The 19,675-nt window shown below is 41.4% G+C and overlaps 1 protein-coding gene across 1 annotated transcript in view; it reads left to right on the top strand.

Moving 5' to 3' along the window:
- Positions 1 to 19,675, top strand: part of LOC126234606 (pseudouridine-5'-phosphate glycosidase-like) — a 191,483-nt gene that overhangs the window by 144,233 nt on the left and 27,575 nt on the right. Inside the window, exon 9 of the mRNA XM_049943330.1 lies at positions 15,380 to 15,446. Within this exon, the coding sequence (XP_049799287.1) occupies positions 15,380 to 15,446 (67 nt within the window). The remainder of the gene's footprint in view (positions 1 to 15,379; positions 15,447 to 19,675) is intronic.

Here is a 19,675-nt window from a genome sequence, read left to right as displayed (position 1 = left end):
TGGTTGGAGAGCTGCACATTCCAAACAGCATAACTTTGAACTTGTAGAGGCCATCAGGTGTTATGGATACAGTGTTTTCCCAGTCAGCATTGTCAACCTCAGTTTACCAGTAGAGTGGATGCAAGTTCAAATTTAAAAAATACTTTGCTCTTTTCAAGCAGTCTAGGGTGACATCAGTGTGTGGTAATGGGTAGACCTCTTTCTTCATGATTTTGTTCAGTCATAAGCAGGCAATGCAGAAGCCCCATGTGCCATCTTGATCCTTCACAAAGACCACAGGAGGGGACCAAAAACTCTCTTATGGTTCAATGATGTCATCTTGCAGCATCTCCTCTACTCCTTCCTGAATTATCATTCATTCAGCCTGTCATATCTTGTATGAGTGCTGGTCAATTAGTGGATGATCCCTACTGTTGACACTGTGTTTTATCATGGGCTACTTGGTCTGTTTTTTCCCCGCTCCAGATTTTGAGCCATCTGATGACTGGTATAGAATGGTGTTGTGAATCGCCAATCTTTCAAAGTGCCGCCGCGCAGTTACGCACATCCTCTACATGCGGCGCTCTCTGGCAGCCATGCAGCAGCAGCACCACCTAAGCGGCCAGCCAGCCAGCGGCCGCTAGACTTGGACTTGGTTGTGATTTGACTGTTAAAGTGACACACGTCTTCTCTGTTTACTTGATCTGTGACTTTCATGTATTGCGTCGTCCTTGAAATATATTTCTTCAACTTGAAGTTATAACAATTGGCAATGAGGTAGTGAATTTTTCTTTTTCATCATTGACCCACGTGTTTCCATGGCTACTTTAGAGCAACTACTGCAAGGTCTCATAGAACAGCAAACGCTTCTCACAAATGCGATTCGTGATTTTGTTGCGGCATCAAATGCAGGGTGTCTCTCATTGTTGTCTCTACCTCCTTTTCCTTCTTATGACTTTCATGGATTTCATCTCAAATGTATCGGTTGTTGTCGCAATTGGCTCCTTTGAAAGGAGTGTCTTTGTCCTTTGCTAAAATGTGCTCACTTCTGTCCATCTATTTTCAAAAGCATACGCATGCGGTAGCCTCTCGTGTTGCCTTTTATCGTTGTCAAAAACAACCAAATCAATCCTATTGCACTTGGGCTGCTGAACTTCATGGCCTCAGTAGAAAGTGTCAATTTGTTACTGATGTTCACAAAGAATCCTACGCCGATTCCATGGTACGGGATGCTATTATCTGGTCGGCACCCGACAAAGAAGTTAGGCAACGTGCCCTTCAGTTGGCAAATCCAACTCTAGATGAAGTCTTATCCATTGCTCAGTCTTTTGAAATTTCTCGCGCCGCTGGAGCGCAAATAGAGGCATGGGGCGATGTCGGGGAATTACAACCTCTGTGCGCTATTGACGAAGCATGTGGCATGTCCCCGCAGGCTGACGTGGCCACATTACGCTCCCAAGTGCAGCCTTGGCCTAACCGTAAACAAACCTCTAAGAAACTGAAGCAAAACCCAAGGCAACTTCCTTCATGTCCGAGGTGTTTCACGAAACATTCACGAGAGGATTGTCCACAATGTTGGGCTGTGTGTCACAAATGCAAAAAAAGGGGTCATGTGTCATCCGTTTGCAAATCCGACCACATACGTAATGTTCATGAACATTCTGATTCTGTGTTGTCTGTAAATTGTACTTCTTCCCTTTCAGGGAAGTTATTCCTCACTGTCCAAATACTTGCTCGAGATGTTCGCATGCAGGTGGATACTGGTTCTGCTGCCACTATCATCAATTCTCAGACGTATCTTCAGTTGGGTTCTCCAATCCTGTCACCTGTCACTAGGCAATTACGGACTTACAATAAACAGAACATTTCTCTCTTGGGACAATTTGATGCTGAGGTTTCTTACAAATCTGTCATTCACACTGTTCCCATATTTGTGGTCAACCATAGTAACGCGGAGAATCTTTTTGGTTTCGATACCTTTCGCGTTTTTGGGTTCTCCATAGATGACTCTGTCAATATCATCTCTGATGCTATTCCTTATGCTCAATTGGATTACTTGTCAACAACATTTTCATCCCTTTTTTCTCCTGGGTTAGGCCATGCAAATGACTTTGAATCTCATTTCACTCTCAAACCTACTGCTCGGCCTAAGTTTTATTGGGCTCGGCCCATTCCTGTTGCCCTTCGTGATCAGGTCAAACGGGAACTGGATCATCTCACTGCTTCAGGGGTCTTGCTTCCTGTCACTTCCAGTGAGTGGTCCTCTCCTGTCGTTGTCGTTGCTAAGCCAAATGGTGATGTTCGTCTCTGTGGCGATTTCAAAGCCACTGTAAATGCTCAATGCCTTATCAACACTTACCCTATGCCTCAACCTGAAGAATTGTTCACTAAACTTGCTGGAGGCCAGTATTTTTCTAAACTTGACCTGTCAGAAGCTTATCATCAACTTCCTCTTGATGCTGCTTCCCGGCAACGATTGCCTGGGGTTGCCAGCACCCATGCTCTCTTTCAGCGATTCTTGGAACAATTATTGCTCACTGTCCCTGGGTGTATAAATTACATGGATGACGTTGTTGTCACTGGCTCCACCACTGAAGAACATCTTCAGAATCTCCGCACACTTTTTCATGTCTTACAGACTGCCAGTCTTAAGTGTAATCTTCAGAAATCAAAATTTTTTCAGACATCTATCACATACTTGGGGTTTCAACTCTTTCAGGATGGTATTCATCTGCTTCAGCAAACTGTAGCTGCGATCGATGCCTTTCCTCGCCCTACATCTGTTAAGGAACTGCAGGCCTTCTTGTGGAAAATAGCATACTATCACAGGTTTTTACCATCTGCTGCTTCGGTTGCTCAGCCGTTGCATCACCTGGTGCATAAAAAAGTGCCTCTTAACTGGTCCGCGTCATGCGATGCGGTTTTCCAGAAGTTGAAGACTATGCTGAAACAGGCCCCGTGCCTGACTACTTATCGCCCTGGCCAACATCTTGTTCTTGCCACGGACGCCTCTCAATATGGGGTCGGTGCAGTCCTTGCGCACCGTTTTTCTGATGGTTCTGAACAACCCATTGCTTATGCCTCCAAAACGCTCATGGATGCCCAACAAAAGTATTCTCAAATTGAAAAAGAAGCTTTGACCATTATTTATGCTCTTCGTAAGTTTGGTGTTTTTCTCTATGGATTCAAATTTCATCTTGTTACGGATCACAAACCACTTGTTTCCTTGTTTCATCCATCAACGTCACTTCCCGACAAGGCTGCACACTGCCTCCAGCGTTGGGCTCTTTACTTGTCTCATTTCAATTATGTGATTCATTTCCGGCCGACGGCTCAACATGCGAATGCTGATGCACTATCTCGCCTTCCCATGGGTCCTCATCTGGCATTCGATAGGGACGAACTTTTGTGTTTCCATCTGGATGTTGCTGAGCAGCAGGTTGTGGATGGGTTCCCCATCACCAGGGACCGGCTGGCGGCTGCTATGGGTTCTGACCCTACCCTCTCCTGGGTTTTCCGCTGTATTCAGGAGGGTTGGCCAGATCGACCGTGCGCTAAGACTTCTGATCTGTTGTGGAACTACTACACTTTTCATTACCACTATCATGGCTAGGGATGGTGTTATCCTCCTTTCCACTGCAAATGCTTCACTGCGTGTTGTGGTACTTGCATCTTTGCATGCTTCAGTCTTGTGCCTCCTTCACCAAGGGCACTGGGCGTCACAGGCCACCGCCCTGAAGTCATCTTTGTGACCCTGGCCTTCGCCTGAGAAGCCCTTGGAGCATATTCATGCTGACTTTGCGGGACCTTTTGTAGGTACTTGTTGGCTTCTCGTTATTGACGCCTACTCTAACTTTCCTTTCATTGTCCGTTGCACGTCACCTACCACCGCGGCAACCACGAATCTTCGAGCTCGCATTTTCTCTTTGGAAGGCCTTCCCTTTACTCTTGTTACTGATAATGGTCCGCAATTTGCCTCTTCCAATTTTGCAGATTTTTGTGCCCGTCACAGCGTCATGCATGTCACGGCCCCTCCGTTCCATCCACAGTCCAACGGTAAGGCTGAATGACTGGTCCACACATTTAAGGCTCAGATGAAGAAACTCCTGACTTCTTCTGCTGCTGATGATGCGCTTCTCCAATTTCTGGCTTCTTACCGTTTCATCCCCATGGGTGACCACAGCCCAGCTGAGCTCTTACATAGCCGGCAGCCCCGCACGCTACTTCATCTTCTGCAGCCTTCCACCTCACAGCCGTGGGTGCCTTCGCTTGGCTGGTTCACCGCCGGCGACCTTGTATGGGTACAGGGATATGGCAGGCAGCCAAAATGGAGTCCTGGCCGCATCTTACGACATTGTGGCCAATGCCTGTATGAAATCCAGATGGACACGTGTGTTGCAGTGCGTCATTTGGACCAGCTTCGGCCTCGTGTGCCGGCAACGCCTGTTCCGGATGCTGTTACACCATCTTCGGCTCTACCTGACGCTTGGGATCCTGGAATCTCTCATTGCTCACAACGCAGTCCTCTCACCACCATATCAGTGCCAACACAATAACTGACGCCAACAGGAGACGTGCCCATGCAGGAACCAGATGACCACCATCTGTCGGAGCAACTCTACTCGCCTCCTTCTCCTATGGACACAGACACATCGCCCATGTCTCCTGTTATAACAGCCGGACTTGCCGCAATGGGCAGATTGGTGTATGGGGCCCCAGCAGATTCGACCCCCATGTCTCCTGTCACCTCGACCCGTTATCATCGGGGACACTTCCGTCCGTACGGGAAGCCTCCTCCTCGAGACTTTATGGCCAGTCAAACAACACCTATGGACATTAGCAATCTACAGGCCACCTCCATCAAGACCTGTGCAAAAACTTCAGAGGGGGGAAAAGTGTTGTGACATGCCGATCTTTCAAAGTGCCGCCGTGCAGTTACATGCGTCGACTACGTGCGGTGCTGTCTGCCAGCCATGCAGCAGCAGCGCCACCTAAGCAGCCAGCCGGCCAGCCAGCAGCCGCTAGACTCGGACTAAGTTGTGATTTGACTGTTAAAGTGACACACGTCTTATTCTATTTACTTGATCTGTGACTTTCATGTATTGCGTCGTCCTTGAAATATATTTGTTCAACTTGAAGTTATAACAAATGGTTAACATTCACTGAAATGGTTCCTCAGTCAGGCCAGAACCGATTCGTATTTCAATAGTAGTTTCCTCCACTTCTGTAGTGGCAGTAGAACAACATTGTTTGTCAATGGCACTAAGCTGGTGATCCAGGACTAGTTCTGCTGTTCCTTCGCACGTACTTTTAGGAATGAGTTGTGGCTGCTGATGACAATTAGTGCCACACGAGTCTCCTTTATCACCTGTAATGCTTATGATCACCACTGTCATGGAACTTTCTGTTGTGAGCCTGTGTACTTTTTTTTCAATAGACAAAAGCTTTGCAGTGTAGCTGTGCATCTTATCTGAGGACAGGAATTCATCAAACTGTAGATGGTGGGATAACTATCACATCAATGGCAAACAACTGCTCAGATCAATATTTGTTATGTGTGCTTGTTGGGACAGCATCATAAGTCTGGAGCTTTGATCTCTCACAGTCTATGAAAGCTTGTGATGTGTGCAAGAAGTCCCATCCAAGACTGACATTATCACTACATTCTGCTTAAAATGAAAAAATTTGAAAGGCTGCATTCTCCCTTTGATAGTTATAATTGAATTACATATTCATTTCAGCTGGATATATTTACATTTTGACTGTCAGCTCAATCACTTTCATGTCACAGAACATGGTCTTCTTTAGCCGGTGGCAATAAGCATCTGAGATTATAGAAAAAGGATCTTTTGAGTTAACTAGTGCCTGGACAGTTTGGCCATCAATGATGACATCAGTGAATTGCATGACATCTTGGTGACTGTCATGCATAGAGGATTTTCAGTTGTGGTGGCCTCACCTCAATGGATGGTTGCCTCCCTTAATTATACTGAATTTGGCTGCTAGGTGAGTGGTTAGTACTGATGACAGGGAACATCTACGGCATGTTGGAGTATGATCTGATCCAGGATATAGTGATGGGCTTCATCCCACAAGTTAGCTATGATTATCTGCAGCTGAGTGGTATAAATAGAACTGTTGTGATGCTTGATTTCTGGCAACAACTTACCTTGTTTCTCTACAGTAATGTACAATGTGTCCAGTGTGCCCACAATTGACATACACGAGTGTTTTGTTCTCAGCCCTCCTAATGTCTGTTCTTCTGCAGGGCACCATACTTGGTGGAAGACTTGGTTATACCTGCATTAGTCAACACATTAGTCAAGTTCTGGGTTGTCTTTTGAGGGCAGTGGCATAAGTCTGAGTTAGTCCAGTTCATTCTTCCTGATGCTAAAGATTGGGACACATCTTTTTCAACATTCTCTGTTACCTCCTGAGGTGTGGGGTTGAAATTCATGGCTGCCAACTGCTGCTTACTCAGTCTAACAGCTCTGGTTCCATAAATGCTGCACCTCTTCACTCACTACTTGGTGTATGAGAGAGGTGAGATCATGGTAATCTTCCACAACTGCTGTAGGGACCACATTTGGCAGTCAGTCATACTTCTTCCATCTGACTCTTTTTCTGTTGCACTTCCTTGATATGTTGGCACCACTTGATGAACTCCTTGGCTGATGTAGCATCATTTACCAGAAGAGCTTGGTACATGTCTTCTGTGTCCCTTTTATCACAGTGTTAGTTTCCATTATATTCAGATTCACAATGTGACATTGGGCTAGAACATTATGTGAGACTGTGTCATTATTTCATGACATTGGGCTCTATTCTTCAATAGTTCTTCAGCTAAGTGGACTTGGTGCCGATTGTCACCAAACATTTTCTTCAGTTTGGTCTGGAACTACACACTGCTATTGAGTTGCTCTTTGTTGTTCTCGAGCCATTGCTAAACTTTGCATTCAGAGTAAAAGCACACATGTGCCACATGCATCATGTCATCTGACTTGTTGTATTTGGTGACTCAATCAAATCCTTTCAATCATTTCACCTGGTCCTGACCAGTGTCTCCAGAAAACTCTAACGGATGCCTGATGGCGGCTGAGTTACTGCTGCTGTCTGTTTTGGAATCCATTGGTCTTCTGAATATATGAAGTATGGGAACAATATCATGCTTGTTCCTATCCATGTAGACAATGGCTTGTATGTTGCCTAATTGGAGCCATTGTGATGTAGATGTTTTGAAGTACTCGTCTTCTCCACCAAACAGCATCACATTGTAACCACACTAAAATCCAAAATTGGAAACAGGGTCATCAGTTAAGTACAACACTCAGCACTGAACGTATGTTTATTACAAATGCCAGCCTACAGCCAGAACCAAACTGAACTCTTGGACTGAGTGTGCAGCTATATGTACAGACATCAAATATTCCAGGCTATACAAACATCACAAATATAAGAAACTTCAAAAACCCTCCAGAAATGATAAATACTAAATAGCAAACAACTGCTGGTTGTCATATTTGACCTGGCAAGCCACAGCAAGCCGGCCAATGGCACTAACCGATACATTGCACAGCATGCACCACAGCTTGTGCTAATGTAGTGGATGAGCACTTCAAATTAGCTGCAATAAAGATGAAGATGCTGCAGAGAAATTATGAGTAATTGTAAGAGGTAGCTTACAAAACCCATGTGAAACGGCTTCTTGAGTATTGTTCATTGCCGGCCAGAGTGGCCGTGCGGTTCTAGGTGCTACAGTCTGGAGCCGAGCGACCGCTCCGGTCTCAGGTTCGAATCCTGACTCGGCCATGGATGTGTGTGATGTCCTTAGGTTAGTTAGGTTTAATTAGTTCTAAGTTCTAGGTGACTGATGACCTCAGAAGTTAAGTCGCATAGTGCTCAGAGCCATTGGAACCATTTGATATTGTTCATTAGTTTGATTTTCTTACTAAATATAATTAATGATTAACTGAAGAGCTTTGTTATGAGTTTGTGTAGTAAGCATGAGAACGTCATGGAGAGGTTCACCCAACTACTGTTGGAGATCCTACATATGAGGCCTAATGCATAGGGAGAGGTTCACTATTGAAATTCTAAGAACACATGTTTAGCAAGAATCAAGCAACATATTACTTCCTTCTGCATACAAATTGTGAACTAATTATGACTTTAAAATATGAGCAATTTGAGCTCATATGGAGAATTACTAAAAGCTGCTCTTCATCTTTTCCATTTTCAAATGAGATCATCCAGTGTGTGAGCAGGATCCTGTATGATGCACTGCAAGTTTCATCTGGTCCCATGCATGCTTAGTGAGGTCTGTGTTAGTAGAAACCACAGGTCATTCGATTCAGTTGAGTCCTGTCTCATGGATGGAAGTGTTTATGAGGCAGAAAGATTATGCTCACATGCTGTTGTCTTGAAATATTAACCATCACAAATATATTGACTGCTGGGTGTAAAATGGGCAAAATAGGCTGGAGGATCTTGTTCCAACACTGCGCAGTTCTCAAATTTCCCTCTGCATTGATGAGAGGTGTGTGGCATGCATACACGAAACAAGCCCAAAACATGACTAAACCATTTACCTGTGCAATATTAAGGCTGCAAGCCAGAGACTGGCATTGATACCTGGCTACCTCCATCTCTTCTGACAAGATCTTCAGCATCAGACAAATCCTGTGCTCGTTGTTCGTCAGAAATCAATACCACTGATACAGTCTCCATTCCACCTCTTCTATGCACCATGCTGATGGGGGTTTGAACTGTTGTTCATAATAGATTTCTGGAGGCCAAGCTGATTGTATGTAGTTTATTACATACTGTCAGGGTTCACACAACACTCCAAGTTTCCTCCAAATAGGCACTTTGCAGTTCTGTTTCATTCACCTTGGATACCTAGAAGCCATAACTTGTTGGTATTGGCCATCAGCAATAATGGACAACTACTGTGAGACATTATCTTCAATGTTTTGTGTCACGTGATAGCAGTTGAATGTTCAAATGCCATCATTGTGGTGTACATCACTTCGACAGGTGACTTCCAATGTATGCAGCCCTTCTTGCCGTGCAGTGACAATGACACACAGTTTGAGTGTGCAATGGCCTTTCAAGGCATACTGAGAGAATGAACAGCCTGCGGAAGCCACATTTTCCTGTTCATGACTGTAAAGGCAGCACATACTACTGAACAGCATGTACAATGTAGTTTACTTTTACCTCCATTCCACATGTTTCTGTATGGTAGTGATTTCATGCGGTCAAAGGAATACTGAGATAGAAGTTTTTGGGTAACAAACACCAACTGTGCTAGTCATGAGGGCATTACACAACTTTTTTCAGTAGTTTATGTGGGATATGCATGTGCTAATCCTCTAGTATGAGCCTTAATTTGATGAACTTAACGGTCCTCCAATTTTCCTTAATTACATTATTTAAAAAAAAAAAAAAAAAAAAAAAAGCACTCTGTCTTCAGGCCACGAGTGGCCTACCAGGACCATCCGACCGCTGTGTCATCCTCAGTGGAGGATGCGGATAGCAGGGGCATGGGGTCAGCACACCGCTCTCCTGGTCATTACGATGGTATTCTTGACTGAAGCCGCTACTATTCAGTCGAGTTGCTCCTCAATTGGCATCACGAGGCTGAGTGCACCCCACATTATGAAACTGCTTTAAAAAAATACTTACAGTTCGAAAATAATGATGACATTCATAATGTTAGAAGAAGACGTCACTTGCACTCTCCTTCAGTCAGCCGTATTATGGCACAAAAAGAAAAAATAAAACTATAAAAAATATTTGAACACTTACCCATTGATATAAAAATTTTAATAGAAAGTAAAATGTACCATAAATGCATACTCAGATAGTCAGCCTTCAGTCATATGTTTCACTTAGAGAGTATACTGTAGTTGTAAAACTGACTTGTTCCACATCATAGCAAGACATTGCAATTAACAATCCATGAAGCATTGCTTGATGGTACACCAAACAAATAAAGCTGTGTTGCTTCTTAAATGTAACTTGAATGAAACAACACAAATTTGGTACTATGTTCAAAAGAAACTGGCAAACTATAAAGGCATGTGGGATATGAGAAAGAAAGAACTGCTTCCAAAATACCTGTTTCCCATTATGTAACAGTGTTCTTATTGGCATGCAATAATTGGATTTTATTTTTAAATGCATTTTCTGCAAATATAATGGCAGGAATATTGACTGTTAGTGAAACCTTATAGATTAAGTCTCATTTCATCACATGCTCCTTCCATCTGTCACTGTACTATGGTCCACAGAGTTATCCCCATATGTATGCAAATCCTTTTTCCTTTTTCTATCTTCTCATCTTAACACAAAATTTCAGCATCTCTCAAAATTTCAGTCATGCTGACTTCTCTGTCAAAATAACAATTTCATGTTGAACAGCCAGTTGAAAATCATACCTTTTATTTTTACTAACCATCCAAGGAAGTAGAAGTTAATTTAAAAGCACACAAAGAATAAGACAGAGAGATATAGGAGTGACACCTCTCCAGTGACTGCCCTGGGTGTCATAATCTTTGTTTTTGATTGTAGCTCACTGAAAGGAAGAAAGGAGAGGGTTTATAATTCTACTGACTCTAAGTTCATGGGAGTGTGAGCACAATTTCAGGTTGGACAAAAATGTGTGAGGAAACTGGTGGTCGTCTTTTCAGAGGATCCAACCCTGCATTTGCCTTAAGTGCCTAAATCTATATGGCTGGACATAGATTTCAATCACCATCTTAATAACTGTGCCATTTTGCTCAGTCCACTTCATGGGGAAGATCAGGTATGGCATAGACAAGTGAGGTGGTTGAGAACCCACTCTACAGGAGGATTATGCGTTTTAAAGAGGATACAGCACTCTTAGGGCTATTGGAAAATTCTACTTGCATATGCCCTATGATACATGTCCTCTGATGAGAATGTCATCATCCTCATCCTCATCAACACCTTCATTACCACCACCACAATGAAAATAATATCACAGAATAAATGTTATGATTTAACTACTCAAGGTGATAAGAAACAGATGGTAAGCCCACATAACAGAGAGGTAGGAAAATTAGTGTCCTAATTCTTAACGCTTTGGAGATCAAGCCCGAGCAGAGCTCGGGCCACACTTTTGTGTTTAAAAGACTGTGCCAAAGTATAGGTTGGGCTGCAATTTTTTCAACGTGTGAGCCACCTATCACTCAAAAACAGGACACATTTAATATGAGAACAATGTTGGGGCATCTTGTTGCATGTCACTTGACTGGTGGTGCCTTCTGTTGTCAAGTTCTAGAATCATTTTGAAAGAAACATTTGTGAATGTAACAGCTTCTGTTGTGAATAGCTAAGCCACTATGATCAAATTGACATAAATTCGGACGTGTAGTCATTAGATTTCACAGTTTTCTGTAATTCTACTACAAATATATAATGTTTGTCGCCTGAGTGTTAAGGATACAATATCACATTAGATACTGAGACACTGGATGAGGGCATTTGTTGCTGATAACAAATAAGAAACAAATGCCAAGTTTTGATTGAGCGAATTGGAAAATTTAGTGCAGCAAAGTCTTTGCATTTTGCCCTCCACAACATTTGAACACTTTTTGTCCAAGAGAAAAACAAATGAAAATATTTGAGCATCACTGTATGGGAATTGCTAACCCCCATGAAATGCAGCAAAAGAGTGAGAAATTTCAAGTAAAAAGGCGCAGACTATACTACTGTGGCACAACCAGTTTCAACAGCCAATGAATTTCTGGCACAAAGAGAAAGAAACTCCGTAGCTTTGTAATAACTAATGGAGTTTTAAACTTTGGCTCAACCACATATAATTAGTGATAAATTACGTGTGACTTAACTCTTACTATGTGTGATGTAGCTAAAGTTAAATAGTCCACAAATTACATAGCAACCAAAATCTCACTTCCAGCTATAACTAAAAATGTAAACTTCATAATAACTGAAACTTCCTGGCAGATTAAAACTGTGTGCCCGACCGAGACTCGAACTCGGGACCTTTGCCTTTCGCGAGTAAGTGCTCTACCATCTGAGCTACCAAAGCACGACTCATGCCTGGTACTCACAGCTTTACTTCTGCCAGTATCTCGTCTCCTACCTTCCAAACTTTACAGAAGCTCTCCTGCAAACCTTGCAGAACTAGCACTCCTGAAAGAAAGGATATTGCGGAGACACGGCTTAGCCACAGCCTGGGGGATGTTTCCAGAATGTTTAATCTGCCAGGAAGTTTCATATCAGCGCACACTCCGCTGCAGAGTGGAAATCTCATTCATAATAACTGTTTGTTGATTGTATGATTGACTAAAATCAATAGCCAGTGAGATTTGGCCACTGTGTTTATTTATTCCTGCAAGCTGTAAGGAGAAGATAAGAGGTAAGTTATGGGCTGAATCTTTATATGCTGTTGAACAATGTAATACAAAAGACCTGCTACACCCATTGAGTAATCTCAGTGTATCACAGTTAAAGTTTATAATTGACATTAGCACTATTGAAATCATGGCATCATAACCAGAAATAAGTTTTTAATTTTAGAATTCAATAGTCTGATTCATCTGGAAAGTAATGTGACTGAATTTTTAAAAAATCATATTGAAAACATTGATACAAAAGTCCAGGTTTCACCACTGGTACTCACATTGTCCAAGAAATAAGTCACTTGGAACATGTTAATGAAGTTTGTGATTCATGAAAAATAAACATGTGGTTCCCCTTATGGTTATTGTTTCATGTATTAGAGACCAAATTAGTACACACCTGCACAGCCTTGGAAATTATTCATGTAAATTAGTTTAATCCAATCTAGCAATGTCATTGGCTTAACTCATTGATGAGCTTCCAGGTTCGAAACTTCCTGGCAGATTAAAACTGTGTGCAGGACCGAGACTTGAACTCGGGACCTTTGCCTTTCGCAGGCAAGTGCTCTACCAACTGAGCTACCCAAGCACGACTCAAGCCCCATCCTCACAGCTTTACTTCCACCAGTGCATCGTCTCCTACCTTCCAAACTTTACAGAAGCTCTCCTGCAAACCATGCAAGACTAGCACTCCTGAAAGAAAGAATATTGTGGAGACATGGCTTTGCCACAGCCTAGGGGATGTTTCCAGAATGAGATTTTCACTTCACTGCAGAGTGGCTTCCAGGTTAGAGTTCCTTTTCCACCTACTCACAACCCTTCTTGAATACGTTGTGACATCTCAGAACTTCTCATTGTGAAAAACATTGAAATGCACACAGATAGTGATGGTGAGCCCTGGAGCAACTGACTAGACACAGTTTGACACTGAGACCCTCAACCATCATTTCCTCCTCTAGTGAACACTATACAACCCATAGGAGTTCCAGGGAAAACATGATTGCATTAATTTTTAGACAGACCTTGTATATGAAATACACTATTTAAGATATGCCCTTTCTTGACTCAATGTAATATTGGCCATAACAATCATATTGCTTTCATGATACTCTTAAGTACTCAAAATTTCTGTTTTAATTAATTAATTAATTTTTTGTCATTATAAACACTAAAGTTTTATAATCAGAGAATATTTTGAATCAAAAGATCACATCACATATGCTAGTTGCTACTTTGAAATTTGCAGAAGCAGATGTGAACTGGCAATAATGGCATCTCATTTGAGTTTGACTTGTGTCCAGTCTACCATCTGTACTCCACTAAAATTTGTCAAGAAATAGTCTGCTGTGTTTTGACAATACAAGAAGATTATGGTGCCATTGATTAGTGTGTTATAATTTTGTGCAACATTGCTGTCAGTTTTGTGTTGTTTATGTTACACTGCAATACTCCCTGATATTAAACTATGTACTAAACAGAGATTCAAAGTTAGACCATTGGCTCTCATGGACATTGCTCAAACTAACTGAACTATTCAAGCGAAACTCACAGGTATCTTACAAATCTACAATTCTGCCAGTACCTCTCTCTTACATTTCAAACTCAACAGAAAGTCAGCTGAAAACCATGCTGGACTAAAGTTCATAATAGAAAGTATCTCACATACAATGCATTGTACACAGTACAGAGGTGCTTTTTCAGAATGAATCTAACACACTACAAATTAATCTCATGTTACACTGGGACTGTTGCCTTTTGTGGGTAAAACTTTTGTAGACTGAGCTTATGCTACTCCTCCTCTGCTTTCCTCTACACTACTTTCCAAACTCCCTGAAAGTTCTCCTATGATCCTCACAGTATTATCAGCATTGTAGGAAAGGACATCATGGCAAATGGATTAATCACTGCTTAGAACAGGCTGTTCCAGCTCGAGTTCTTACCTGTTGGCAGCTGGGCATGGGCAGGTGATGGCAAACAGTGGACATGTTGGCAATACGGCAGTTGGGCTATTCTATACACAACTGTCTACACCAGCCAAGCAGAGACAGGACAGAGTACTGTATTGCAGTGCCTTTGTTGTTAAGAAGAATGATGCAGTGGTCCTTCAGACATGCATGCATATCTGAAGGGACATCACATCATTCTTCTTAACAACAACAGCCCGGTATCAACAGATAAATACAATAGATGCTGCAGTGCCTGTGTTGTTAAGAAGAATGATGTAATGTCCTTTCAGACATGCATCCATGTCTGAAGGACCACTGCATCATTCTTCTTAACAACACAGGCACTGCAGTATGCATCGTATTTATCTGCTGATACCAGGCCGTGACTTTCTATTTAAATGTGCTCCTCTGTACAGGAATTACATAATGTGTGTGAGTACAGGCTGTGATGCAGGAATAACAACAAATGGAAGTTTGGGTCTGGCCATGAGTTATGCACGGATAGCCAAAGCTGTTAAGGCGACTGCTCACATAAAGCAGGAAATCTGGGTTCATTGTGGTCACTCCCTTATACAGGTGATGTTTGTTTGTCTTCACAAATTTGCAACTGTGAATACATTTCATGTATTTCATGTACATTGGCAAGAGTGACCAGGATGTTCAAGCAAGTGCAACTTGTAAAGCAATAGCCTTTACAAGTTGCACTTGCCTGCTGGTGATATAAGGGATGTCTGGGAGCATCTGTGTCCTATGGAGCAGTGTTGTAATAGCCTGCCCTAGATGTTTGAGCATTGTCTCCAAATGATCAGCATTCAGATATATTTCCTACCTGGCACAGAGCTTTAATGTGTCAGAAAGTTTCAAACCACTCTGTACTTCACTGCAGTGTAGAATATTCATTCTGGTTACTTGATTTATTTAAATATTTTCCTAAATAATGGAAACCAGTGTAGATATTTTTTTGAAAAATTGTCAGTTATTGATTGGATGTGAGCCAAAGATGCTGATATCTTGTGCAACAGAGATAAACTACTAAGTTAAAAATCTCATTGTTTTTTGTAGACGAACAGAAGGTCCATCAGTCCATGGAAAGAACATTCCCTCGAAAGAGACTTCAGAGAAACAGCTGGTGAGTTTATACTTGGATTATTATATTAAATGTTAATCTCAGTAAGTGCTGATAAACTGTATTAAGGAACTGCAATTACACATCAGATTTTAAGCACGCAGGACAATAAATTAACCACATACACAAGACATTATATAACACCACTTCTAGCCATGAAAAAGGGACTCGGTTTGGTGAGGAAGAGAATTCACAAGTTTCTTCATGTATGCCATATCTAAGCGCAGACACTCATTGGTGATGAGATCCTATAGAGCTCATGAATTTTGGGGACGTTAATTGATTTCTTCATCTGCTGTTTCAAATAGTCCCAGACATTTCTTGTGGTTTTATGATTGTGTGATTCAGCAAGCCAGTTGAGGCACAATAGGGTGCCTGAATGTTCGAAAACAAGGAACAAAGTATTGCAGTCCTGTGAACATGACTTGTCATCTAGGAAGATGATACGCGTCATGAAGATACAGAAGAAAGGGCAACACTTAGTCATCAAAAATGTTTAAACAACCATGCTGGTCCATGTTCATGGTAACATGAATAAGTGAACATAAGCCATATCCAAAGAACACACACAAAACATCACAAAACCACCTCCAGGCTGAACTACATCCTCCACTCACCATATGTTAGCCTTTGCACTTTCGGTGCATGATTTGAAAAGAGGTAAAATTGTGACTCATGCCGATTCAATTGTAGGTTACACAATGGCAGACTATGGTTATTGGTAGGATACTGGGACACTCAGGCTCATCTACACAGATATTGTATACAAAGCATTGTATACAAAGCATTGTATACAAAACATTTGTGTGCTCCATATTTATTTATTTATTTGTTTATTTTTTATTAAGCGTCAATTTAATCAAGGAATTGATATAGGATATGACTTTTTGTACATTAATACACAGTTTCAGATTATTACTGTAAAATTAATTCAATTCCATAAATAATTTTACGCATGTAATACAATACAATAAAACAGTGCCATATAATAATGAAACTAATAGTACAATTTAATATATAGCACAATAGATACCAAAAGCAATTTTATATATATAAAAGAAAGAGGACAATAATTTAAATTTCTACCAACAGATAATCATGTATCGTATAATAGCATCTACCTTGAAAATATAGTTTTAGAGCCATTTTGAATTTTTGTATTTCTTTTATTGCCTTGATGTGGTGGCTAAGTTTATTGTAAAGCTTTTTTCGCAGTTTGTGGTGATCCATTTCATCTGGCAGTTGTGTTTACAAACTCATTGTCAGGATCTTATTTTTGCCTGGTGACTGTGTACATACACTGATCAACAGAATTCTGGAATACTATTGTAAAATGTAGTCTATGATATTAGAGGTCTCATTGATCTATCCATTATCTAGTTAGAGCCCATAGCCTGGATGGTACTTACTAATGGCATGCTTTACAGCCATTTCACAGTCATGTAAACATACTGCTGCCACAGTGGCATATCGTGATCAGTCCAGTATCAACAGCAGCTTCACTTTGTGTTCAGCACTGCAGTAACATGCCCCATAGAGGCATACAACATTTGATGGAGTCAAGATTGTGGCTTTACTTTCAGCTGGTCGTATACAGCAAGATGTTGCCAATCAGTTACATGTCACATAAAGTGGTGTGTCTAAGGTGTGGAGAAAGTACAAAGAGACTGGAAATGTCAACGATAGACCTTGCGGTAGTCATCCTCATATGACAACACAATGCAGTATTGTTAACTCCAGCTGTTGGCTTGCAGGTGACCAACATCAACTGCCAAAAATATTGGAAATTGCTTCTTCCAGGCAACAGGGATTCATATCCTAAACTAAACAGTATGTAGAAGACTGCATCAGGATGGTCTTCATCCCAGAAGACCAATGAGAAGTTGTCCACTGAACCAATGGAACTGATGCAATTTAAGGACCAGGGTTTTTGCACATCAACATTGGACCATTGCATAATGGAGTAATATCATGTTTGCTGATGAGATCAGGATTGATTAGCGACTGGAAATTAGATGTGTTAGTGTTTAGCGAAGTGCTAGACGGTATTAGGAATGCCAATATGTTCAAGAAGTCCACCGGTTTGCATGTGGAAGTGTAATGTTATGGGGGGTAATAATGATAGGATGGCAGACCCCACTAATTCCAATCTGTGGCAATTTGACTGGTCTTCAATATCTCCAAGAGGTCCTACAAATGGTTTTAAGGCCCTACAGATGTGAAGTTGGTGACAAATTTATCCTAGTCGATGACAGTGCAGGACCACACTGTACTCTAGCAGAGTCTTGGTATCTTCAGAGATGCAACTGAATGCATTGGCCAGCATAATCCCCAGACATGAACACAATTGAGCACGCATTGGCCCTGTTGAAGGTGGTCATTGCACAGTGCCAAATCCATCTAACACTGAAGCTACCACTGAGGAATGGAACCTTACACCCCAAGATAAACTTGATGGTCTAATCGAGATAATGCTTTGCAGAGTGGAAGGACTCATCCATGTGCAGGGATGACATACTCACTATTAGACTGATAATCGTCATCATGAAATAAAGATTTTCACTGTTTTTGGTTTCAAGGTGTACGCTTTGGAGAGAGCCTGGTGGTGTTCTCTAATGATATTTTGTAACTAAACAAAATCATTCTTGTCCTCAGAAGGAATTATGTTTATTTTGTTAATAAGATACTGTAAAGACCTCAGTGGATGTTCTATAAGAAGTCACTGTAGTAGTGTGTTGTCTATATAAATAGGAATTAGCAAGAGTTTCTAGGGGCTGCATTTTCAGTTGCTGCATGATGCTCTTTTGTGCTATGATACACCATCTGCTAACTGGCAAGTTGCCCCAAGAAAATATAATATATCCAGCAGTGATTCTACTTGTGCTTATTATACACTTTTTAAGGTTTCTTTTTTATTGAACACCTAGCAAGCATTTTTATGACATACCATATTTTGCATAGGTTCTTGCTGATGTGTGTGTGTGTGTGTGTGTGTGTGTGTGTGTGTGTGTGTGTGTGTGTGTCCCACTTTATGTTTTCCTGAATTCACATTTCTAGAAATTTTGTGTAGTTTACAGTTACTTATTGTTTGTTAAAGACATGCCTAGCAGGGGTTAATGTATGCTTGTTTTGTATGGTACGAATGTGCATCGCGACAGTTTCCTTTTTGTTAACAATAAGATTGTTAGTGGTGAACTGTTCTACAATGTGTGCAGTACAATTTTGTACTTTGTATCACAGTTTTTTAGTAGTTTTGCCCTTTATCAATACGTTTATGTCACCCAAAAATTTTATGTATTTATACTGCTCAAATGTAAGGGTCTATATCAAGTCATACTAATAGGGTACATAAAGCATATGCAAAGAATGGTGGTGCAAAAGACCTGAGGCTTGTTTGCAATTTTGGAGACTGCAACAGAAAAGTTGAAAAATCTTAATTGCCACACTTTAGAAAAAAAGACAGAGTATGTCTCACAAGCCTCCCCCATAAACCATGGACCTTATCGTTGGTGGGGAGGCTTGCGTGCCTCAGCGATACAGATAGCCGTACTGTAGGTGCAACCACAGTGCAGGGATATCTGTTGAGAGGCCAGACAAATGTGTTGTTCCTGAAGAGGGGACAGCAGCCTTTTCAGTAGTTTCAGGGGCAACAGTCTGGATGACTGACTGATTTGGCCTTGTAACACTAACCAAAACGGTCTTTCTGTCCTGGTACTGTGAACGGCTGAAAGCAAGAGGAAACAACACCTATAATTTTTCCCGAGGGCATGCAGCTTTACTGTATGGTTAAATGATGATGGTGTCCTTGTGGGTAAAATATTCTGGAGGTAAAATAGTCCCCCATTTGGATCTCCGGGCGGGGACTACTCAGGAGGACGTCATTATCAGGAGAAAGAAAACTGGCGTTCTACAGATCGGAGTGTGGAATGTCAGATTCCTTAATCAGGCAGGTAGGTTAGAAAATTTAAAAAGGGAAATGGATAGGTTAAAGTTGGATATAGTGGGATTTAGTGAAGTTCGGTGGCAGGAAGGACAAGACTTCTGGTCAGGTGATTACAGGTTTATAAATACAAAATCAAATAGGGGTAATGCAGGAGTAGGTTTAATAATGAATTAAAAAAAAAAAAAGGATTGTGGGTAGGCTACTACAAATAGCATACTGAATGCGTAATTGTGGTCAAGATAGACAAGAAGCCCAGTAGCACACATTTATATGCCAACTAGCTCCAGAG

This window comes from Schistocerca nitens, chromosome 2 (genome assembly GCF_023898315.1).
Source record: "Schistocerca nitens isolate TAMUIC-IGC-003100 chromosome 2, iqSchNite1.1, whole genome shotgun sequence".
Lineage (NCBI taxonomy): Eukaryota > Metazoa > Arthropoda > Insecta > Orthoptera > Acrididae > Schistocerca > Schistocerca nitens.
The sequence above is the reverse complement of the archived record's forward strand: the minus strand, read 5'-3'. Positions and strand labels throughout refer to the sequence as shown.